Below are 24,131 nucleotides of genomic sequence, written 5' to 3' on the forward strand. Positions count from 1 at the left end.
AGTCACTCACCCAGGGTCTGTGTTAAACTGAGTAGGTTTACTCCTTTGATGTTTAAAGCGTTTGTGTTTCAGCATACAGGCCAAGAGAGCACAGGCTCACTGAAATGGTAAAGCTTCCAAGCAAAGCTCCTTGCTCAGTGATTCCTGCAGGCTTTGTGGCACTGCGGAGGAAGCATTAGCTGCAGCAGCCCATGGCAGTGGTCCTTGGACGAGATTGTAGCTAGATAATCCCTGTCAAACACGGTCTCACCCTGGTCTTTCAAGTAATTTTGAAAGGGCTGAAACAGGGCACTGTTCTCCATCTCTTGAGGAATAACAGAATGGGAGGTGTTTGGCGACCCTCTGTCGCACGTGCATCCTGCCTCCCTTTGCTAGAGCACTTCCGAGGCTAAGTCTGCGCTACTGAGCTTCACCAGGCGCTGTGACCTGTAGAGGAATGAAGCTGGGTTAATTAACATTGTTAATACACAGCTGTGGGCTGGCTTGGGGTGGTGGGTTGGCTGATGTGGATAAGGTGCAGCTGTGGCTGGTTCCTGCTAAGTAGTTAAATAGCTCTAAGGTGTATGGAAGAGGAGCAGCTAATGATGAGAGACCTGGAAGAAGCAGAGAGAGAGAGTGCCCTGGAGGTAGGAGAGACAAGGAGAAGGATGCAGCAGAGACAAGAAGCAGGGTGGACTGGCCTGAAAAGGATGAAAAAACAGCACGAACAGTAGATGAACTGTTGAAACCTTGTGGGGGATTGGTGGCTGTGCCAGGGCAAGGTGTGGGAGCTGCTTATTCAAGTTAACCTGGTGTGGGTTGGTAAAAGCCTTGTTGCAGCTGGATAGTTTTGAGAGTGCTGTGACAGTGACCCATGAGAGGCTACTGCGTCTCCTAAATCCCCTGTGAAATGGCACTGGAAAGCAGTGCGATGTCCCTGTCTGCAGTTCCAAGGTAAGTACCCCCGTGGGGTCGTCCTGTAGGAGGGCTGGGCCTCTGTGTGGGACCACAGTGCCAACAGACTTGGGTTAAACAAGAATTTTTCCGTGCCCATGTCAGGTTTGGGAGCCTTTTTGCAAAAGGAGGGGCGTATTTGTAGGTGTTGCTGCAGTTTCTAAACAGGGGACCTTACCCATGTCTGCAAGCTGCCCCTGTATTGTCCCTGTAGGACAGAATGTAGGTGTAAGTACATGGATAAATGTACTTTTTTTGATAAATGGGTATCAACTGGCAGCTGAAATGTCACACTGTCTATGGGCTGGCCTTGGCCACGAGTGCTTGGGAAATATGTCTGGGTGTCCCAGCTGTGACCAGCATTTACCCAAGCTGCAGATGAATCTGGGTCTAGGTAGCAGTCCAGGAGAAGACAAAGCTTACGGGACGCATCCTTCAGGGCCTCTGCATCTGTGCCTCCCGGGATAAAATGACCTAGAAAATCCCGGCTTTCTGTGCTGCTCCTGAAATGGGGTTGGAGTGTTCGTCCAGCCCCATCAGCCAGGTTAATTCCTCCTCTCGGTGAACTCATTTCCCTTTCGGTGTGGAGAGTGCCTGTGTGCTCCACAGGGCTCTCAGCTCTGCAAGGCTTTTGCAGAAGTGTGTCCCCTAACCATGTCCTGGCCACTGTGTCTTCAGCCTCTCTGCTTCAGTGTCCTAAGTGGGACAGGTTGAGTGAACCCGATGAGTGTAATAAACACGGATTACGTTGCAAAACCTACTGTGGATGGGTAAGGTCTGAGCTTCTTCCTCGGACCACTCTCAAACCTCTGCATAGGACCAGAGCAGAAGAGCAGCTGCTCTCATTTGGAATAAACAGGATTTCCATGCTGGAGAGCAGAGGTGACTCCCTGTACCGTCTACAATTGGGGAATGTGGACTGGATGCTGCCAGTGGGAAGAAAAGCACCGTGTCTGAGCAAGCGTGATGAGCAGGTGCTGGCGTGCTGAGCAAGGTGGCAGAGATGGGGTTTACGGACCGAATCCCTGCTCCCGAAGCCCTGAAACTCCCCTGATTTGAAGCAGCAGGTAGAGGAGGATTTGGGAGCAGCCGTGTTTTGGTGACCCCCCTCTGCGCAGCATCTTCAGGTGGAGGAGATGATGTGAGCACGAATTCCTTTCCTCTCCCAGCAGGGTACAAGGCTCTTGCTGGGCAGAAGGAAAAACAAATTAGATGTAGAAATTATTATTTGAGTGTAACAGGAAGGCTGAAAACAGTGTTGGGAGCACTTGGAGCCGATTCTCTGTGGTGCTGAGGGTGTGAGCTTGGAGTGATCCCTGGGGACGGGGTCCCCTGTGCGAGGGCCATGCTGGCAGAGAGCTGGGGACGCTGGGGGGACCTGGCGGTGGTTGGAAGCTGCTTTTTCTCATTTTGATTCTGCTTGTCCTGCTCAGGGGTGCCACGGGAGCAGAAGCTGCCTACACTGAACTGGGGGGTGGGGATATGGGGTGAAGATCCCTCATCCCATTCCCTGGGCAGGGCGAGGGTTTGGTCCCAAAGGGATCTGGTGATGCCGAGAGAGTCTTTGTCACAGCCGTTGGTAGGATTTGGGCTCGGGCAGGGTTGAAGGGCTGAACGTGTCGTCGTCGTCCCCCCCTCCCCCCGCTACCAGATCCCTGCTTTGCGCAGGGGGGCTGCGACACCTCTCCGTGGCAGCTGGTGGGACAAGGGGTCCCCTCCGTCTCTCCTCGTACAGCCGCCCCCCCCCCCCCCCCCCCGGGCCCCCCGGCGGTTCCGGGCTGTCACCGCGGCCGTCGGTTGCGGCCGTTGCCTGGGAACAGCAGTTGGATGCAAACAGAGCGGGAGCGGTGTGAGGGTGAGCGCGGGGGGTCCGGGGGGGGGGGGGGGGGCGCAGCACGGGGCAGCTGGGGAGGCACCAAGGCTTGGAAGGGGCTTGGGAACAGCTCTGTAGTGACCCCGGTGAGACCTGTGGGGCCACGGCCATCCCTGAGCACCCGTCCTGCCTGCTGGGGCCAAAGGGAGGGGGTTCCCCTTAGGGCCCCCCTTCCCACCGCTGTGAAAGCTCCTTGTGCGTGAGGTTTCGGTGTTGGCACAAATCCAGACCCGTGAAGCTGGAGATGAAGCAGGTGCTGCCCAGGAGCAGCCCTGCTACTTGCACAGCCTGTGACACAACCCCATCCCAGGGACAGCGTCGGTGCCTGGGGGAGCCTGAGCTCAGCTGGTGTCCCCGGGGTGGTGCTGGGCTTGCTTGCACCGGGCAGGAGTGTCGCTGTCGCTGAAAAGGGGCTCTGGGAGCTGTTTCCCAGCTTCACAGGTGCCTTTTCCTCCTGCTGTGCCCAATTCCAGGTGCTTGTGCAGCCAAACCCTGAGACGGGCAGGGAGTGTTTCAGAGCATCTCCACGCCCCAGCACCCCGGGAAGAGGGTGAAGGTGCAGATGGATGGTTCATGTGAAGTTACACCGGAGGAGCCAACCCAGGGAAGAGCAGGAGCAAGCAGCAAGCCCAAGGAGACATCCCAGGATGGACACACAGCTCAGGAGACCGTGCTGGCTGGGCAGGTGAGGACAGTGCCCACACAGGGTCTGTAGGCAGGTCCTGATGGGAGTGGAGCCCCCACCTCCAGGACCAGGGGGTAGTGTCTCCTGGATATGGTTTCTCCCAAGAAGATGTCCCCAGGGAGGTGGGGACCTTGCCAGCAGGGCTGGGCAGATGCAGCATCTCTGTGTAGTCTCAGCCCAGCCATCAATATTTGCTGAGTACTTGGGCTGCCTGGGGGTTGTGTGAGCAGAACAGAGGCCAGAGGGAACCCAGCCTGGTCCCCGCGCTGGGTGAAATGTTATCCTGCCCTCGGAATCAGAAATGAGGTTTGTATCGTGCCTGAGAGATTGCTGTAGGAAATCAAGTAGCCCCATGGGGAGAGGCAAAAGCTGATGTGGATCCCAAGAACAAGATGAAGTGGCCAGTGCTCAAACTGGGAAAAGCCTGTCCGGGGGCTGCTGAGAGCTCTGCCACCCCGGTGCTATTTAACACATTTATTAATAGGCTGGCAAGGGGCCGAGGGAGGTGGTGGTGGGAATTTTGCCCTCACTTTCTGTCTGCTGGGCAGCAGAGCGGGGATTGCTGCAGAGCCCTTTGCACATCTCAGTCCCAGGACTTGATTCCCCAGTTTTTAACCTGTTTGCCGTTGCTCCCTCTCCACCTTGTGACCATGTGCCCCACCGCAGCAGTCAATAACCATTGCACGGGGGATAGTCAGGGGATGGACAGCAAAAAAGCCAGACTTTGCCTTCGAAAGACCTATAGGTTAGTTTTGGAGGAGAAACTCTGGCATCTCAGCCCAGGTGATAGGAGCTGTCTGGAAGAGGTGCTGGTGTGAGACAAAGGGTGCTGTGGAGGTGCAAAGAGGGCAAGGTCAGATGTGCAGGAAGAGAAGTGACTGGTGGGGAATTTTCCATGGCATTTTTTTTCCCCTGGCACATATCTGTAGGAGCAGAGTATCTTGGTATTGGAGCCTGCCTCAAGAGTGATGTAGGTTGGATCGGAGACGTGCTGGGGTGCGTTCCCACTAACCACAGGGCAGCCCCTGGATGGACCAGCCCAGAAGCCAGCATCCACTGAAACCTCTCTCCCTTTCCAAGGTGCCCCGTGCTGCTGCCAAGGAGAAGGAAGGAGCACCAGAAGATGCTGGAGCAGATGCACCATTGAGTCCCCTGGGGTCTCCTTCAGGGATGGAGATCCCAGGCACTCTGCCCAGCACCTGGGCTGTGAGGCAGGACACAGCTGCCTCAAGGACTGCCCTGGGGAAAGATGCTGCTGGGCCATCATGCCTGGAGGGTGCTGGACACCCTGGACCACCTCCAGCACCACCTCGGTCCCAGCAGGGCATTTCCAGCCCTCGCTCAGGCTGCAGGGAGCAGGAAACCCAGCAGAGGAGCAAGGATGATGATGATGGGCATGATGGCTCTGCCAGCTTGGTGTGGGCAGCTGTGCCGGGGATGCTCTTCCAGCAGGACAGGCAGACCAGCCTTCACCCCCTTGTGAGTACTAACGGGCACAGTGCCATCATGATGGTCGGCACAGTACCTGGTGCTCCTCCCAGCTCTTTTCCAGCACTCCAGAGACCTTTTGTGGTTTCTTTATCCCGGCTGCTAAGAGCCAGGAGCCACCTCTTCCCCGCAGAGCCTGTCCTGGGTGTTTGGCTACAACAGCAGCCTGGCTGTGCACAGCCTGATGGATGGGGAAGACCGGGTGCTCCTCTACGTCTCCTCCCACACGGTGGTCATCCATGATGTCCTGGGGAACAGGCAGTACCACCTGCAGGTCTGGCATGCATCCCCCACATCTCCCTCCTCTTCCCCTTCTCCCAAACTCTCTCCCTCCCTCCCTTTTCCTGGTGCTCAGTGCTTAGCGGTCCCCTATAACTGAATTGAGGAGCAGCCCATACACGTGCATAATTTTGCTCACACGCCTGTTGTAATTCCCAAAGCGTGTTTGTAGAAGGCACTTTGTGTTGGACTGTGATGGTGCTCACGAGTGGCACGTGCAGCGTGGCCCCCTCCTCCCTGCTGGTTCTTGGCTCCGGGAGCTGCAGCCAGCGCCAGGCACAAGGATGGGGTGATGGGCTCGGGAGAGCCTGTGAAAAATGAGATGCAAAAGTTGGGCTGGAGGGATGGGAGCGGAGGGCCCTCGGGAGGGAAGACAAGGGGATCTCAGAGCAAAGCAGTCTGATGAATGCTTTGAAGAGCCACTGGGTCTGAAGCCTCCAAGGCACTTTGCTGCTGCTCTCTCCCCAGGGCCACACGAATGTCATTTCTTGCCTGTGTGTAAGTGAGGACAGGCGCTGGGTTGCAACTGCCGACCAAGGGCCAGATGCTCTGATCATTGTGTGGGACTCCTTCTCTGGGTAAGCTCCCAGGAACCTCCTCCTTGGAAACCTCCAGTGTCCGGTAAATCACTTAAGACTGACTCCAGTCTCAGCCAAGTGTGACATGGGAGAAACAGGGGGACAAAGTAAATCATTAAAGGAGCCAAACCCAAACAGAGGGCTTCATTATCCTCGCATCACCCAGACCCATAAGACACTGAGATGGGGCTGAACTCCCCCAGACTAAATACATCATGTCTCCAAGCTGTAGTGTTTCCTTAAGAGATCACTTGTGAGTGATTGTATCTTGCATGAGAGCTTGCTTCTCAGAGCCATTTACCTGGGAGGAAGGGATGGAGAGGAAGTTGAGCATCAGTCGCAGTGCTGGCTGCTCCTGCAGCAGCACTGGCATTTGCAGACTCCTTCCCCCATGCAGACTGGGGTGGGCTGTGTCATAGATTTCACCAAGCAATTGCCTTGAACCCCCTGTACTGCCGTGAGCACCCACGGGGCCTCTGTTCCATAGGATACCGGTACGCACCATCTTCGAGAGTCACCCAGAGGATGGGGTCGGTGCTATTGCTATTTCCCAGGATGCGAAGTATCTGGCCACCATTAGCTCTGGTACAGTGCAGGTAGAAAAAATATCTCCTCTTTGACAGCTTTGCAGGGTGGATCCCTGGAATTTTTTCCTAGTGCAGCCCAGGGGAGGGGGGATTAGGATGGGGAGAGCAGAAGGGAGGTGGAGTGGGTTTGCAGAGTGATGGCTTGGTTTTGCTGATCCATTGGAAGACAGACCTGGATTTCATTAAAGTAAATGTTGCAGAGTTGAGAAAATGGATCTTAAGCTTCTGACTCCAGTGCACTTTAACTGAAGCAATTTCTAGTGTTATTTCCTGAAATCAAGTGTTCTACTGCTGGTTTTATCCTGCTCCACCACTTTTATGCCCCACCATCCACTGCAGCTGGAAAGAATGGGGTTCACCTGGCTCCCCCGAGCTTCCAGAAAGTCACAAATGTCCCTTGGGTTTTCCCTTCTCTGCCAGAGAGTTTGTGTTTGGAAGTGGACTTCGCCCACGGAGAAACCCATGTGCAGCACAGAGCTGAAGCCTGAGTTTGGGTACCAGGTGGGTGACCGCAGCCGAGGGGTTCAGAGGAGCCTGACTGGGCTGGACTGGGCAGCCCTGTTCTCACCTGCTCACCCATGCCCCCCCCCAGTACAGGGCTGCTGGGCAGATGCTGGCTGAAGATGGGAGGCAGGGTCACACCCCATCCCTGCTGTGCCCCAATGCAACAGAGCATCTTGGGGATGTTATTGGTGCTCCTCCACTGGCTGACAGGCGTGGGATGTGGAGGGGACCCTGGTGGGATGTCCTCCACAGCAGCCCTGGCACTGCCCTGCGCACAGCTCTGCTGTTTCGCTGGGCATTTGGCCTCTGTATTCAGTTCAGTGCGGGTGGTGGAGCGGGTTTTGGATAAAAGCAGATGTTTTGCATGAAAGACTAAGCAGAAAGCATTGCTCAGCTTGGTGTTAATGCGAGGCTCACCTTTTAATTTCAGGATTATGTCATTTTTAACCCTCAAAATCCCTATGAATTTGTCAGCAACAGCAAAACCCAGGTGATATTTTACCTGTGGGTAAGTAGGGACGTGGGAAGCCAGATGTGCTCCCACAGGGCTGGGAGGTGGCACGGGAGACCGCACGCTAGCAAAGCAGTGTGGGCTGGGGGCCAGTTGTCTGCCCCCCACTGGGGTCACGCCTGGCAGCTTTGCCGCTGCCCTCCCCCCTCCGCACTCCCTGCCCTCGCTAGGCTTGAAGGTGGCCTGGGCAGCACATCGCTGGGGTTGGTCCCAGCTGTGGTAGCGATGTTCCCTGCCTCTCCCACCCCTGCCTGCCCATGGGCCCTTTGTGTGCCTTATGCCAGCCAGTAGTTTTTGGGAAAGGGTGTTTTGTGCTCTCTGGAATGTCTTGGAGCCCTTCTGCCCTAGAAGCCCTGCTTTGGTCACCACAGTGTGGGATCAGTGCCCAGGTGATGGGGGGGGAGACACGCTGGCACTGCAGGGCACGGTTCCAAAATGCTTGTCCTGGACCTTCTCTCTGCTTTCCCCAGGGCAATGCTGGTTTGCAGTATGGAGCACCACTCCTGAGCAGCCAGGTGAGTGCAGGGGGGACCAGAGCATGTCACCCTCTTGGCTTTCCTCCCTTCCCAACCCTTTAAGAAAAAACAGTGGCTGTGTCCCCAGCCTGCCCCCCTCAGTCTCCTGAAGGGGCAAGCCAGGATTGCCTGAGCTGAGGTCAAGAGGGGCTCTCTCTCCTGGAGATGTCCCACTGCATCTTCTCCTGGGGCTCTTGCCTCTGATGGTCCTGCCGTGGGACAGGGAGGGAATGTCACACGAGGGCCCAAGCAGAACCATCTCTGCTTGAAGAGGGGAGATCCAGCGCCCAGGATGAACGCAGAGCCCTGCTGCTCTCTCTGCAGACCTTCAAGAGCACGGTGGGACGCTTCAGCCAGTCGGTTTTTCATTTTAACAACTTGCAAGCTCTGACGGGCACCTCGGCCGGGAAGCTGGTGGTGTGGGACACGGTCGGTCCCCACATCCCCTCCAGGGAGCTGCGGGCCAAGCCGCACAGCGTGAAGGCCATCAAGTTGGTACCGATACAGAAGGACAGCCTTACCGTGCTCAAGGTGTTTGAGAGGTAACGGGACGGCAGTTTTCCGTAGCTGTAGGGTACAATCCTTGGACATCTCAGCCGTGAGAACGGCAGAGCTAACGCTGATGAACTACAGCCACGTGCTGCAGTTTTAAGTCACTTGGCAGCATCTGAGGACCAGGGAAATTCATGCAGGAAAGGACTGCTGATTTATGAGTTATTGCTGCGGCTTTTTCCAGCAATGAATTTAGCTGGAGGAAAAAAAAAAAAAAAAAAAAAAGGATTGAAAACTCGTGGTGATGTGATGCCAGCTGGGCTGGAGTAGCTCGGACACTGGGCCACCACGGTCAGGGAGCATGGATGAGCCTTGCTCAGCCTCCTGGCCTTTACCGGCAGAGGGAGCAGACAGCCACCAAATGCCTTGACAGCCTTGGGGACAGGGCAGGGGACACTGCAGAGTCACAGCAGAGCCTGGTGCTCTCTGCACAGCCCTGGGCTTGCCCCCTGCACAGCTGTGTGGGGCTCTTCCCACACACCATTGCGGAGAAAAGGGGAAGCGATTTGTTTCTGTCCAAGGATGCTATCCAAGAAATATTTGGGAGTTCTCAGTCTGTGTTGATTAAAGGCTTTCCCCTCCTTGCAGCTGCATAGTAACAGGTGATGTGAAAGGTCAGGTTAAATTCTACGATGGGCAGCTGCGGCTCCTCACCTGCTACAGCCACAGCAAAGTGGGTTCCATTCAGTCCATCTCCTTCTCCAAAACCCCTCCTGATCCTGCTGGGGAGGCACTGGGAGGATCAGGAACCACCTCCTGCATTGCTGGCAGCCAGCCCTTCATCACCAGGTGAGTGCCCCTTCACAAACACAGGTCTTCTGCGTTTGCCCTGCAGCTTGAAAGCTGGGGAGGTGTTTGGCTGGAAGCTGCCCCGTGGCCTTCTGCCTCAGCTGGAAGGTTTCAACCCTGGACCTCTGGGCAGGACAGGGACAGGGAAGGAACATGCCCCTTTATCCCCCTTCGCCACAGATTTTTGAGTATTGGTCCCACCTGCCCACCAACAGAGAAGCAGCAGGCTGTCTTCTGGGCAGCCCCTCTCTGTCTGCAGCCCCCAGGCATCACCCAGGGGCTGCGAAAACCCTGGTGGGCTCCAGCACATCCTAAATTCTGAACCTGATGTGATGCCTTGTTGCGGGTGAGGGAAGCATTAAGACAGGCACAGGGATGATCAGCTGGTCCCGGGGTGCACAGCTCCTCTGTCACGTACCCGGCACACCAGGCAGTGCTAATGCTGCGCCTCCAGCTCCCACTGGGCCCCTTAATCCCCCCCTGCAACCCCTCCCGTGGATGGCTATTTCCAGTTAGATGTTATCAAGGCTGGGCAAGCTAATTGGGGCAGTGGTGGTGCAGAGATGCCCCAGCGGTGCTGGTGCTGGGTTGCAGCACACCCACTCATGAGCTTGGGACAGCCCCAGCCTGCCTGCCAGCACCTCGTTCCTTCTCTGTGTGATGTAGCTGTGCCTGAGGATTTATAGGGAGTCTGCAGGCCAGATGAAGCTGTTCTGTGGCTCAATCCAGCCTGCAAACCATATGTCTGCCACTCCTGTTAAGGCTCTCCTGGAAACGTCTGTTCTCAGCCGCACATGTTTTCCAAAGAGCCATGTGGGACAGATTCCTCTCCAGCCTGGAGCAGCGCCCTGGGGAACGGTTTAGTTTTCCCTGTCAGTCTCTGTTGTCTCGTCCTTCTTCCTGGGTCACTGCTGCAGCTCCCGCTGCTTGCAGCTGCTCTGAGCAGCACAAAAGGCAGGAAACTCAAGGGGAAGGCTTGAGCCTGCTTGTTTTGCCAGGCTGGTGGGATTGGGTATGGCTGAAGACCCTAGCTAAGGCATGCAAGAGACACAGCATCCTTCAGCGTCCGCACCAGATGTGCATAAACTGATGGCTGTCATGGGCCATCTAGCAAAGAGGCTGGCTCCCGCTCATGCTGCTGATGTGATGCAGCCACTCGTGTCTGTGCAGTGCCTAGGTCTTTGCACAGTCCTCTTTTGACCCTTTAACTGGGCCCAGGTTCTCAGTCCTCAGGTGGACTGATGATTATATGCGTGTTCTGTAACGTGCATAATTATTCAGATGTCTAGCTTTACACATCACCAACGATGCAGTGGGATCCTCTTTGCTGTGTTACGGTCAGTGCGGCTGAGTGGACGGACAGGCAGCTGCTCTGTCTGTGGTGCGGGACTGAAACTGTCCTCTGACCTTGTCCGTGGCAGCATGGTCAGCATGGAACCATTGACAATGGTGGCATGGAGACATGTGAAAAGACTATTCAGAGTATCTTCAATTGCTCATTTGTCCATCTCACGCACCAGTGACTTGCAAATGGCAAAAGCTACCCAGATGTCATTCATCTTCTGGCTTGCCTACCCAAGTAGAAAATGGAACTGGCTCCAGTGTCTGCCCATGGAGATTTACCAGGTCGTGAATACAAAGTGCCACCTGCCTTCCAGGTCAAAAAGTGTTTGCATATTGCAAAATTTAAGTGATTGTCCAACTGAGTTTCCAAAAAGACTAGTGTGTAATATAGCTTGGAGGGACATGAGCCAGCTAGTCTGATTCATCAAATTCTGTTTCTCTCACACTAAACAGGAACTTTATCCTTTCAACCTCTGATGCAACTGTGCTCCATGTTGCAACAGATAGGGCAAACTTTGAAAAAGTCATGGAAGAGGCGACGAAAGCTGTGAATGCCATCGCCTGTCACCCCCGGGAGGCACTCATTGCGGTGGGGAGTCACTGTGGGCTGCTGAAGGTGTGGGACTACCAGCAGCCTCAGTACCTCGTCAGCAGGATATTCCCCAAGGCTGGCATCCAGTGCTTGTCCTATGACCCCAAAGGTATCCTGACCTCTCCACGTGCCAAGCACTGGGCTTCCTGGGAGGAGCAATTGTGGGGTGAGAGTTTTCTGGCATGCCTTTCAGGTTATTTTCTGGCTGCTGGTTTTACTGATGGAAGCGTTTACATCCTTGATGCCATTTCCCTTCAGTCCAGCTGCAAAGAGTTCAAGTTCTCTTGGGGTCCTGTGACTCATATTAGCTTCTCTCACGATTCGGAGTACCTCGCAACCGCTGTAAGCTTGTTTTTTCCTCTCGGTGATTTACATGTGTTGCTCACGGTGCAGCTTTCAGTGGGACTGGGAACTGCCGGCCATCCCGTGAGGCTCGGCGGAGTGAGTGGTGCGGAGGGCTGGCCCTCCCCTGGGGCTTCATGACTCTGAAATGCTTTTCCTGGCTTGAAGAGTCACTCTTGCAAAAACGTCACCAGCCACAGCCGCTCCACAGACCTGCTGCTGGCAGTGTCCCATCGCCGACTTTAGTGACAAGCCGTAGCTCTGCATCCATCTGTAGGAAGGGCTGTAGCAGGGGTTTCTTCCTGGCTGGTGCACTGCAACGGGGGTTGCTCCCTTGGTCCCATGTCTCGGTGTGTAAGCATTGAGGGAGTGTTGAAGCAGTTCGGCACAGAGGTTTTAGCAACTGGTGATTATCTGTGCAAAGAAAAAGATTCTCCCTTCATGCATGGATGCGAGGGCACAGCAGTGGGAAGCATCTTCCTCGTGATTTCTGGGGAGTCACCAAACTTGATCTATTGCCCCTCTGCTGTGACAGCACAGCAGGCAATGCCTCCAGCCAGTTAGGGTGCTCCGGCCAGGCTGAGGACCACTGCTGTGCTGCCCTTGGGAGTAGCTGCCCCAATCTGTCTGACCCAATGCTTTATCCTGGCCGTGACTCTAACCCTCCTGGTGGGACTCACCAAACTGGAAGGGCTGAGCTAAGCCCAGAGGGGACGTGCTGAGCTGTCTGCTGCCAGCCAGGGGTTGTGCCCAGGCATTGTGGCTTGTTGACCTTTGGCTGTTGTTCCAGGATGAGAAATACTCGGTGACTGTTTACAAGAGAGTCTGGCGAAATGGGAGAAGATGCTGGGAACACCTCGCAGGGCTGCACTCCCACTACAAACCCATCCGGAGCATCCTTTTTGGGGTCCAGTTGGACAGCAACAAGCCCAGGCTCCTGAGCCTTGGGGAGGACCGGCAGCTGGTAAGTTGATGTGAGAGTCTAAGGGGCGGTGGAGATTTGTGGTTAAAGCTGGGGGGCTGGACAGGGGTATTGAGGGAGACTCAGTCTTTGGTTATGCAGCTCCCAACCCTCCCCCCACCAGCTCTGTCACAAGGGGGTTGTTTCTCAGCCTGGTCTCAGGGCAGATCTGCCCACGGTTCAGGGCTAAGACTCTGCTACTGTGGACTACTTGCTCTGGGGGCTGCAGGAGAAGCTAGATCCAGTCAATCCGCAGGGTCCAAGATGCTGGCAGATCACAGGGGAGTTACTGTGTTTCCTTGTCTTTCCTCCAGGTGGAATATGACCTGAACAGCAGCAGCAAGGACCACCTGGTGGTCTTGCACAGGGACCGGGTAGAGCAGATTGCTGTGCCCCTGTGCTTGGCTTGGTACCCACAGCTCAGCACCGAGTCCTTTATCCTCACTGCCAACAACTGCTACAAAATGAAGCTCTACGATACTACAACCAAAATGTGCAGGTGAAGGAGAGGTTCAGGTCTGCCACTACCTGCGAGCCCCACCCTGGCTCTATGTTCTCCTCTGTCTGATGTCTGCCTTACTCCCACTCGTGAGCCTGTATCTGCCCATCTGTGATCTTGGGATGACTCTAGGGCCGCCAGGTTGCTCCATCCTTGTGTCCACTCTGCTGTTAACTAATGTATCATCTAGTTAGGTTGTGGCTGCAGGTGGGTCTCAGTCTGCCCAGCACCTTGGGCTTGAGACACAGCAGTTGGGCATCAGGTAAAGAGACAGTATCCCACATGAGCAAAGCACAAGGACTGAATGATCCCTGAGCCCTAAATTCCTCTTCTATCCCCAGTGTGATCCCTTCTAGCCAGGGACTCGGCCCTATCCTGTCCTCTCAGCCAGTGATACAAAGTCTTTGCCACCACCATACCTCCCCATATCTACCCATCCTCGTGCACAGCACACTGTTCAGAGAGGGGAAAGTGCTTCGCAAGCCCTAGAATGGATGAAAATGTTGTTTACCTTTAGGAAGACCCTTTTGGGACCGACTTATGGCTCCCCATTGGAGAAGATGCAAATCCTCCCAACAACAAACACTACGGACTCCCAGAAACACTATCTGGTGTACATTACAAAGGACAAGGTACGGAGCCCCAGCTGTACAAGAGCCCCCACTTGTAAAGGTCCTTTGGGGAGGTCCTTGGGGTAATTTCACCACAGTCAAAACTATGTGTGGGCTGGTCCTGCCTGAGAGCTGAGCGAGGTCCTGGGAGGAGGGCGCAGCACTGCCCCAGCGTGCAGCCCTCCCCTGGGTCCCCCAGCCCTCCTGTGGGACCCCCAGGCCTCCCAGGCTCCCTCTTTCCTTCCAGGTGGGCTTGCAGATTTTACCAGTCGATGGCAACCCCCACAAGTCCTCAGCTTTCATTTGCCATCCGGGTGGCGTCTCCAACCTCGCTAGCTCCTATGATGGGCGCTACGTCTTTACAGCGGGGGGCAACGACTGCACTGTTATGAAATGGGAGGTCAACCTAAAGTGAGTACCAGAGGAAGGAGAAAGGAGTCTTGTTATGGCTTTCCACAGCTGCTTGGCCAACGCAGCTGAAGCAAATTTTCCCCAGCATTTACATTGAGAATGGGGCTTTTGTCCCAAAAGGTCTCTGTTTGTGTCCAGAGGAGTTAAAGCCAGGTGTCCCAGCTATTTCTGTGGTTATCCCGGTGTAGAGGGCAGTGCCCCACTGATGGGGCAGCACAGCAGGAGGCTGCGCGGGTAGTGTTTCTTTGCAGGGCTTTCTTGAGCACAGGTCCTTTTGGGGCAGGTGGCAAAGCAGCTTTACCCTCTTCCCAGGCCAACAAACCACATCTGGCAGCAGGGGTCACAGGGTGGAGGACAGGTCCCAGCACTCATGCAAGCAGAAGAAAGCAGGAGACCCACCACATGCCGAAAGGGGCATGAATCAATGCTGGCAGCATCTCTGCCCAGTCCTGGGGGCTGCCAGCTCCCAGACACCTGGCCTGCAGCTGGGTTTGTTACCAGGGGCTTTGTGCCCTGCATTCACACCGGGTTTTCAAAAGCCCTAGCTCAGCACCTACAGACAGCTTGGCATGGTGGGCATGTGCCATGCTGGGGGTGGTGGCCTGGTAGTGGGGTCAGCTTAGATCGTAATGACCCGTGTGGCCCCAAGTAGCTATGTGGGGTGGCAGCTGGAACAGGAGGGATGCACTCTGGGGGGGGCTTTTCTTCCCTCTATGTAGCCACATAGTCAATAGGGGGATTAAACCAGCAGAGCTTGCAGGTGGTGGCCATGAAACCTATAAAATACCCTGGTCTGGGAAGCAGTACCCAAATGGTAGGAAGCTGGGCAGAGGATTTTTTTGGGTCCTTGTGAGGGCCTGGCCAGTGTGATGGGAGATTGTCAGGGTTAGGCAGGGGATCAGAGGAGCGGCACTGGCTGCAGGAGGAGTGTACAGGGTGGTTGCTGATACAAAAGTGTCCGCTCTCCAAATGGGATCGGCCAGCATTTGCTAGGAAATCCCCCCAGCATTTGAAGACTGGATTTAGGACAAGCCACCTTAATCCTATAAAGCTTTGCTTACATGAGTAAATGGACTGCAGTAAATGGGGTGGCTGGAGGACTGAAGGCTGCTTTTGCAAATGAGGATTTCCAGGCTTTGGCATGGAGTGTCAGTGATAAACCCTGCCAGGTTTCTTCTGCTTCTCTCTGCAAGTGTGCAACTTCCCTCTGCCAATTCCCTTGGGCAGTGGTGCCAGACGTGTGCTCCCACATGGCGGGCAGGTAACACAGCAGGGGCAGGATATATATTTTGGTTTCTTTGTGTGTCAAGGACCAAAGCTGCTCGTTGCAATACATGGGCAGGGCAGAGGGCTCTCCCCTTGTGAGCGAGGCTGCAGAAGCCCAGTAGATACACATGTACATGGAATGGGAGCAGGCAGCTGCGAATGAGCTGAAAACAGTTGAGGCGGCACAGAGCAAGCTTCACCTTCACCCTTCAAGGACTGGGAAGGGATCTTAGCCTGTGCCAGAGCTAGAAAAGATAGATAGCATCGTTTGGTCTCTGTCAGTCTGTGGCTGGGTTGCTTTTTGGCCTGCGTGTCACCCCACTAGCACAGAGCACATCTCCTGGTTTCGGGCAAATCAACCCCATGGGAACTGGCTTTTAGCCCTTGCTCCTATTTTCATCTTTTGGAGAGCACCTGTAAAACTGTTGCCCCGCACCTTCCTAGGACAAAGGCTTTGTGGTTAAGACATCATGTGCTGGTCCTGCATAAAACATTTTTTGCAGGTACTGCTCACTCAGAAGAAAGCCCAAAAGGTGCTGAGCCAGCTCACCTTCACGTGCCAGAACAAAGGAAACCTGAGTGGGAAAGCAATGGGCTTATTTATTTTCTTTTCCACTTCGTGTGGCTTAAGCAGTCGGGGGTCAGGATAAGCGACATTTTAAGGAAGGCAACAGAATATAAATGATCCTTCTTTATAATGGTTGGCCAAGGTCCAGGCAACATTGAATTTCTATGTAATTTGTTTTCAGAGCGAAGCTCTTGATGAGCTAATTATCATTTTATTGCTGCTTCTGGCATCGTGTGCATCTCCACTGTGTTTAATACCCAAATAACTTAATTATGAAAAAAAGCGTGAAGCTTGCAGAAAACCCAGTGGAAGCAGTACTACAGAGGTGTGCGTGAAAGCTGCAGCCTTGCTGCCAGGCGTGGGGTATTGTGTGGCAACGCTGCGCCATGACTGTGCTACCAGGCTTGGTTTCCTTTTTCATTTGCACAAGCTGAACAGATTCTTTTGGCTCCAACTGCCTATGAAATTGAAACAAAGAGGTGGTACCCCGACACTTTCAGTTTAATGTAGGCTGCACCTGTGCCACAGTCACCCGCCACAGCAGAGGAAGTAGAGTAATGAATTGCACTGAGTTATTGGGGAAGAATGCGTTAGGTCAAGGAACAGGGAGCTTAGGTTTGTGTGGTTTATTGCAGACACTGAGCCCCAGCCCTCTCTGCATGTTTAAAATGCTGATCTAGCTAATTCATCTCCCTCAATATCTCTATAAGGAAGCAGAAAAGCTAAATGCCAGACACCAAGCTCAAGTCCATGGAAAAGCTCCTGGCTCCCAGCCCTGTGCTCATTCCACTAAACAAGAGGACCATTCAGTAATAATTAATTCCCACACTGTGCTATTGTATGTAAAACCTGGGTATGAAACATGCTGTAGAAGTGCAGGCTGATGATAAAATAGTACATGGGTCAAGGCAGTGCTTTTCTTTCCTGAATTCTGAGGCCGAGGGATTTTATTTATTTATTGAAAGTGTCTGTGAACAACAACTTGAAAGGGAAATGTGAAATCTCTCCTCACATGAACCCTTCCTGTACCTTCTTTTCTCTGCTTCTGCCAGTGCCTTGGATGCTGCTGCTTCCCTGGGTGGGGAGGACTTGATCCCCTTCTACAATCTACTGGATGGTGGCAGAGAAGGCGAATTCTTCAGGGTAATTATGCTCATCATGAACACTGTCTGGTGACATCTGGCTGGAGTTTAAGATTCATTTATACAGGCCTGACATTTCTTTATTTTTTGTCCAGCTCGCCTTTAACAAGCAATCTCATTGATATGGCTGTTAGTCTATCTTAAAAGGAGCCTTATCTTCCGTGCCTGTTGGTAACTGAACTTTACAGTATTTTGTTTGAATCCCTCACAGGAACTGGAAGACTATTTTTACTATGCACAGCTGTGCAGCCATGGTATTGATACGCTGGAGACCAGGCAGGTGTCAATGCATATTCCCTTGGAGGAAATTCCTTCTGTAATGAGAGCAATGGGATTTTATCCATCAGAGGAAAAGGTTGGTCAGTTGTTTTTATTGTTGTTATTAAAAGAAAAAAAGAGCAAGACTGATTGCATTTACCAAGTGTCCTCAGGGCCAGATTCTGACCATTGTCATGCTGGATGGCTCCAGAGTACGTTTCCTGGCTTCCGATTTATTTAACCTGGTCTGCATCGATATAGTAGTGGTCAGAATCTGGCAGCAAATTCCTCAGAAAGTAGTGATTCCTCCTGAGAGAGCTGGGCAGCTGCAGGGACAGGCTGAGCAAACCTGGAGCCCCATGGCTCAGAAGTGTTCAGCACAAGGTGACCTCGGGGGCTTCTGGAGGTTGAGTGCTCTGCTACCACTGCAGGGTGGGTTTCTTCAGAAGGTGAAGCAAGAAACTGAGCAAGTTAATGAAGGAATCTTCCTTCGGCTCCCAAGGGCAGCAGCCTCCAGCTTTCCATGGGCCAAAGTACCTTGTGTGCAGGCAGTGATGTGCTTTGGTTTCTCTGTGACTTCAACTAGTGACTGAGCTGCTTCATGTGCAGCGTGGGGTTGGTGGGCCGTGGGCTGAGTCCCTCCAGGTCACCCTCTGTGTGTTCCCAGCACGGGGGGAATGTCCAGCTCCATGCAATCACTCATTTGGACATCGACAGAGCCTTTTTTTTTTTTGTTCTGCCTGGGCCTGATGAAAGAATTATTTTAGATGGAGACAGCAGCTTTTATTCCTACGGAACTTAAAGCTCTTTCACAACTGATAACCTCAGCAGGAGTCTCTCTCAGCTTGCCTTTCAGATTGCAGCAGTAGAGCTTCCTATCAAACATTTCTCTAGAGCTTTTTAGCTTCAAATTTTGCAGCAAAGACAACTGATTTAATAAAGGTGCTGCTTCTTCCCCTTTTGCGGCTGTTTCTACAAGGCAGTCTGCAATTGTATACAACTCTTGTTTGTAATGTTATAACCTGGCAAAAGGGTAATTAAAGTACTGGATCTGATGCAAGGAGATTTAAATAACGACCTCTTTGCACCAACTTCGACACAGAAGGGGTTCTCCCAAGGGAAGTGGCGCATCACTGTGCTCCCTTCATCTTTCTGCGGAGGAGGCTGTGCTCATCTCTGCCATTGCACAGGAGCCCCACAGGCTGCTGAGACGGTGCTGTGAGTCAGTGTCACCCCATCTGCCCAGGCACACTGTCTGCCAGGAGAGCCAGCAGATGGGAGGCAGGACCTTTGCCGCAGCCACCACCTACCAGGCTTGCTTTGCAGCCCCTGCAACCAGCAAATGTCTGTCCGAGCCAGGGCTGCTTTGCCCTTGTGTCAAGCTGTGGTGTTATCCCCTCGTAGTTTGTTAGATCTTTTCCTTGGGTTTTTTCATTTTTGCTTCTTGGTGATAGAGAGAACATATTCCCCTGGAAAATGTTTCTGGAAGAGTAACTGTTAAACAGCCCCCCCAGCCCCAAATCAAAATTAAAACAGGGTTTCAGGCATGGAAACAGAAGTGGTAAGCTGTTGTGAAATCAGGCAACCTACAATCTGCTTCCTGAAGCAGGCAGGACAGTATTAAAATCCAGAGAGAAAGTTCATCTCTCTCTGGAGTGTTTAATAAAGAAAAAGCAGAAGGGCGAAAAGGCAGCTTGGGCTCACTAGCAAAGCTTTTGGGATTTGGCGTTTTTCTTTCGTAGTTCAATGGGGCTGACATAAAACCTGATCCCAGATCAGCCAGAGCTGAGTGAAAATGACTGTTATCGCCTGGTGTGACATTTGTTACAGGAAAAATATATGGCTGAGATTTCCCTCTTCCCTGGGCTTCATTCAGTGGAAAAACTTGTGACACAAGGACAAAGGCCCAAGGCTGAATGCAAAGTCCTCCCCAGAGAGATCTTGCCCCAGTTTCCCTTCCTGGGAAGTAGCAGGCTTGGGACATGTTGGCATGGGGAATTCTCCCAGCGTTTCTCTGCTGCCCGTGTATCTCTAAAGGGCATGAGTACAGCAAAGGCACAGAGCAGATGCTGCTTTTCGGACACACATCTGCACGGCTGCCAACTGGACTGACTCACAGCACCAGACTTCAGCAAAACCGCTGGTATCCAGCACAGCCAGTGCTTGCCCTTTTGCCCGAGAGCAGCATGGTCCAGCTGTGCAGGATGTCAGCTGCACTGAGCAAACTTTGGGTTTGGCTTGTGCAGTGGCAGAACCGCACCAGACACGCATCAGACAGGGCGGGGGGCAGATTAATTATGCTGACCAGGGTATGTGTGTACTGTGTGCAGCCTGGTTATGTCAGAACTTTCATGCATGTACTGCTGTAGTGGGGTGGTATATTTACTGCTTTGTGGTTTGTCTGCCCACTGTCCCCAGAGCGGACACACAGCTGTGGCAAAGGTACTGGTAACAGCTGCAAAGTCACCAAGTGCTTAGTGGAAGAAAATAAGAGGAAATCCAAAATGACTAGTTATCTGCTACCCCCGTCTTTACCCAATATCGTCATAACAGTAAGCGTGTAACTGTTAGCCATGTCCATCCTCTCCTGATGAGGGCTAGCTCATTACTGGGATGTGGTTGTGGCATCTGCGGTACCAGTACGTGCACGAGTATGGTACGCTGGCAGTCATGAGATTGGAAAGTGGCCTGATGCTCTTCACAAAGAAACCACGTAATGATCTGTTTTGCTTTGATCTTTAGATTGAAGAAATTATAAATGAAGTAAAATTCAGCAAGTATGTGGATACTGGAGAACAAGTGACAACAATCAGTTTTGGGGATTTTATCAAACTTTATATAAATCATCGACCCGTGTTTGGCTTGTCAATGAAAAGAATACAACGAGCATTTCAGGTTCTTGGTTATGATAATGAGAACGGAGACAAAGTTATTGACAGAGGAGACTTACTGTTGCTGCTTCAGCACAGAGGTGAGTTATTTCTTTTCTAATATTAGTTTTATGCTTGCTAGTTCTGCTTTCAATTTCAGAACGTATTCACTGCAGCAAAAAATTAATCTGGAACTATAGCTTGGTAACCAGGGCAGGCGTGCGGAGCCACCTGTCGTAGGATTTTAAATTGAATAATCACATCTATTGTCTCAGCTGCACTTCTTTTACTGCTCTGGAAATCTCTGCTGGCCTGAGGTATCTTGTCAAATGATGAGTACGGATCTTGGCAAATTGTATCCTCCTTTCAGTATACCCTTACGTGAATCACTGCTCCCTCCTCCAGTCACACCAGCTCTGGAAAGGTAGTATAAAACTAAAAAAAAAAAAAGGGGGACAAGAAAGGAGGGATGAAACTGTTCTACCCAATGTTGTCTATTTATGAATGTTCGCACCGTCCCTGTAAATAACTAACCTTTCTCACACTGGTTGAATCCTCAGTTTCCAAGGATCTTTGTGGCAAGGAGTTTTACCAGGTGATGTACCGAGTAAAACAACATTTCCCTTTACCTGTCTTAATGCTTAGCTGCACTTTTACAACAGGAGCAAGACAATGGAAGTTAGTTATTTACCTCTCTATGGCATTGGCTGTAAGCATATTTATATACACCTTTACAGCGTTCTCCATGATTCAGCTGAACTAAACCATCCCACCTTTTCAGTCTTTCACACATATTCAGAGCATGAGTTGGCCGCTAACTGGGAACAAGTGCTATGCCCAGGTTATTCCAAGGCACTAGATCAAGACTTTCCTGCACGTCCTCTTCGTCCTCTATGTGGAAAAGGCTACAGCAGGGCTGCGCGGACTGTGGTCTGCCCTGCACCAGCAATTCTTTGGTGGGAATGGAAGCTTGAGCCCCTGCAAGGGCAATGTAGCCTAAAGAGCCATCTGCATCAGAATGTCTCCCTTTGATAAACATTTTTGCCCCAAACCCAATATGCAGGAATGATTTTCCTTAGAACTGAGGTTCTCTCTGTGTGTGGATCATGCATTTTGATCAGTGATGTGTATCTCTACCTCAGAGAAGCCGAATCCTCTTTCAAACTGTCCTGTTTTGTTTGTACACTGTTCTTGTTTGAGTTGCCTTGAGTTCCATCACCATAACCCAAGAGGCTGGTGTGGCTTTGTTGTGTACAGGAGAGCGTATGACAGAGGAGGAGCTGGTGCAGTGTCTGAGCACCCTGCTGGGCAGGCGTCCTGGGGAAGGAGGATCTGGATCAGGCACCTATGATCCCTCAGGTACAGGATTAGCATTCCACACAGCACAGAAGCAGGATTGCTTCAGTTCCCAAAGAGGATAATTTAAATTGCAAACCCATTACCCTGTCAGGCCAAGAGCTGTCAAAAATGCTCAGACACGATTGCAAAAATAGTCATAGAGCTCAGATTGTCCTTCATCCATGCAGCAATTGCATGGGTGTATCTAAAAATAAATGGACAATGAAATATAACTGGGACCCGACAAGATTACACTGCTGTTTATCTGATGGCTTGGAACTGAAATTAGAAACACATAGTGAAAGGTTTACAAGCCAAAGTCCACAGGCAAAAAGGAATCCTACAATATGCAAATTACAGTGTTGATTTCATCCAGGCAGCAATGCCCATTGTAACGGAGCTGTTGCTAACTACTGCATTTGTCTACAATTTATGTCCCAGTCTACACCAGTCTAGAACAGCAAATTGCAGCATTGATTTCAGCCAGCTGGCACTGCTCATTATAATGGGAACCGCCAGTAAGCACCACAGTTTTGTACGATTCATGTCCCAGTCCACACCAGAACAGCATCTGGTTAGGGCCGTTGGCAGTGGGCCACATGCAGGGAAGGTGCATCTCCAGAAGGGAACTGCCTAGCACTGCAAAGCCACTTTGAAATCCCTGGATTCTTTGGGATCCTAAAATCACATCAAATCGCCGAAGTGTAAAAGTTGGCCCCTTGACCCCTCTGAGGCAGGGAGCGCAAGGTGAGACTCGCAGCCTCGCGATTCGATCCCCAATACAAATGCATAAAATACTAAGCTAGTAAACCAACACTTTTTCATGATTACTTCGTACATCTTTAAAGGCATTCCATCCACTTACTGCAGCTTAAAAATTTTACTGATCTGGAAAGCCATTTTTACATCACTGTTGTGTTTTGTGCTGTTGTTACTGCTCTCCAGGTGCAGCAGCTTTGACTGAAGAAGGAATTCCAGCAGCAATCACAGCAGAGATATTCGCTGCTGACATTCTTGGCTTGCCTATTGCTGAACCAGAAAAAAAGAGCAAAAAAAGAGATGAATCGTTGATCTACAAAGACTCTTTATCATAGCTGCCTGTTTTCTATGCATTCCTACTTTCCAGTCTCCTCAAATACCTGCAAAATTTGTATTTTGTGTTTATTGTGTTTATTACAAATTACCGTTTGTAATAAGTTTGCATAGTTTCACATTAATCAAACTCTAGAACAAGCCCTAGTTTAGTGCATGCCACAAACCTGTGAGATCAAACCTATGCAGGGATGCGCTGGGGTGGCTGTAAAGAATGAAACAGATGGCCACCCCATCCTTGGCTGGAACCTTCTGAGAATTCATTTCGGGCTAGTTTATGCCAGATGCAGTCTATTTTCGTTACATTAAGACAGCATTTATTTGTGAAACATGACAGCAAAAGAGCAATGTAAAAGTATTGTATTGATTAAATACATTGATAAGTGTAGCGTACGAAATGCTTGGATAGGTTAGAATGGATTTGTAATGATAAATCCAGCGGACCTCAGTAAAGAAAGGAATGCTGTGTTATACATTAAAACCAGGTTTCCATTTTGGCCTTTAAACCCCATCTTTTTTCTTTCTGAAAGTAGCATTTCCAATTAGTAGTGTAATACCAATGGGACGGCATCTTACTGTGTTTGTATAAACAGCATAATGAGGCTGATATAAGTTGCTGTAGAAAGATCAGTGAAGTGCTGTTGAACACGCTTCCTTCTTTACATCATCCTCAGCATCAATTTGAATAATAATGTAGGCCCTTAAGAAGTGTTCCTTTCGGTGGCAATGTTTTTTAAACAGAAATTGCTGTTATGTACTCTGAAAGTACCTGTGATTGTACAATTAGTACAAACAGCAAGGTGTGCAATAGATGCAAGTTAAGGAAGGAGTCCAGCTGTACTGTGACCGCAGTACACCGGGTATGTGACAGGAGAAAGTTTCTGGAAGAGGCTCTCTTTATTAACTGATATTTTCATGCGCTTCTACAAATCCGCGTTGGAGCAGATCCTCTGCTACTTAAAACCTGCCTAATTTCACGGAAATTACTGACATTATTTTAGGCAGTTGAAACACCATACACACACACACACAACCCAAATAATCTGCCTATTGCAGATTTATTAAGTATCCTGTTGAACGAAGCAGCTGCTTTGCCCAACAGGAAGCATTGCTCATCCCCACGTCTGCAATACTGTCACAGCGACTTGCACAAGGGCTGGACGGTGCTGTCTCCCGGAGCGGGGCTCTGCTCCGGTATCCCTGCACCGAGCTGACGCCCACCGGGTCGGACGTCTTTCACCGGGGAGCTCCCCGGAGCTGCTCCGCACCGCCCGGCCGGGGAGCCGCGCTCCCTGCCCGCGGGGTTCCCCCCGCCCTGGGGCAGCGGGCCGAAGAGGGAGCCGCGGGGCCGGCAGCTGCCTCGGAGCTCTCCCCGGCACAGGCACCTGGCCCCGGGAGGGGCTCGCCCGCCGTCCCGCGGCGGCTGAGGGGAGGCGGCGGCCCCTCGGCGCCGGGAGCAGCCTCGGAGCCAGGCGTCCGGCCCGACCCCTTCATCCCTCTCCCTCCCCGGCGACAAAAGGACACAGCCGGCCTCGCTGTCCGC

General features: G+C 52.0%; 1 protein-coding gene across 1 annotated transcript; it reads left to right on the forward strand.

Moving 5' to 3' along the window:
* Positions 1–910: 910 nt before the first annotated feature.
* On the forward strand, positions 911–24,085 carry CFAP251 (cilia and flagella associated protein 251). Its single transcript, XM_056323162.1, has 25 exons — positions 911–933; positions 1,148–1,155; positions 2,602–2,780; positions 3,324–3,491; positions 4,572–4,681; positions 4,826–4,970; positions 5,113–5,253; positions 5,727–5,836; positions 6,324–6,432; positions 6,844–6,924; positions 7,358–7,435; positions 7,909–7,953; positions 8,278–8,495; positions 9,094–9,294; positions 11,092–11,339; positions 11,424–11,572; positions 12,363–12,536; positions 12,848–13,032; positions 13,550–13,664; positions 13,891–14,054; positions 16,941–17,031; positions 17,242–17,385; positions 20,031–20,239; positions 21,369–21,517; positions 22,442–24,085. Exons 1-25 carry the CDS (start codon positions 911–913, stop codon positions 22,588–22,590), a joined length of 3,393 nt encoding a protein of 1,130 aa, XP_056179137.1. The 3' UTR covers positions 22,591–24,085.
* Positions 24,086–24,131: the final 46 nt, after the last annotated feature.

This window comes from Falco biarmicus, chromosome 1 (assembly GCF_023638135.1).
Source record: "Falco biarmicus isolate bFalBia1 chromosome 1, bFalBia1.pri, whole genome shotgun sequence".
Taxonomy (NCBI): Eukaryota; Metazoa; Chordata; class Aves; order Falconiformes; family Falconidae; genus Falco; species Falco biarmicus.

Coding starts and splice junctions, on each gene's coding strand:
- CFAP251 (XM_056323162.1), top strand. CDS start 911: ATGTCCCTGTCTGCAGTTCCAAG. Junction 8,496..9,093: donor GTGCTCAAGGTGTTTGAGAG/GTAACGGGACGG, acceptor CCCTCCTTGCAG/CTGCATAGTAACAGGTGATG. Junction 21,518..22,441: donor AGGCACCTATGATCCCTCAG/GTACAGGATTAG, acceptor ACTGCTCTCCAG/GTGCAGCAGCTTTGACTGAA.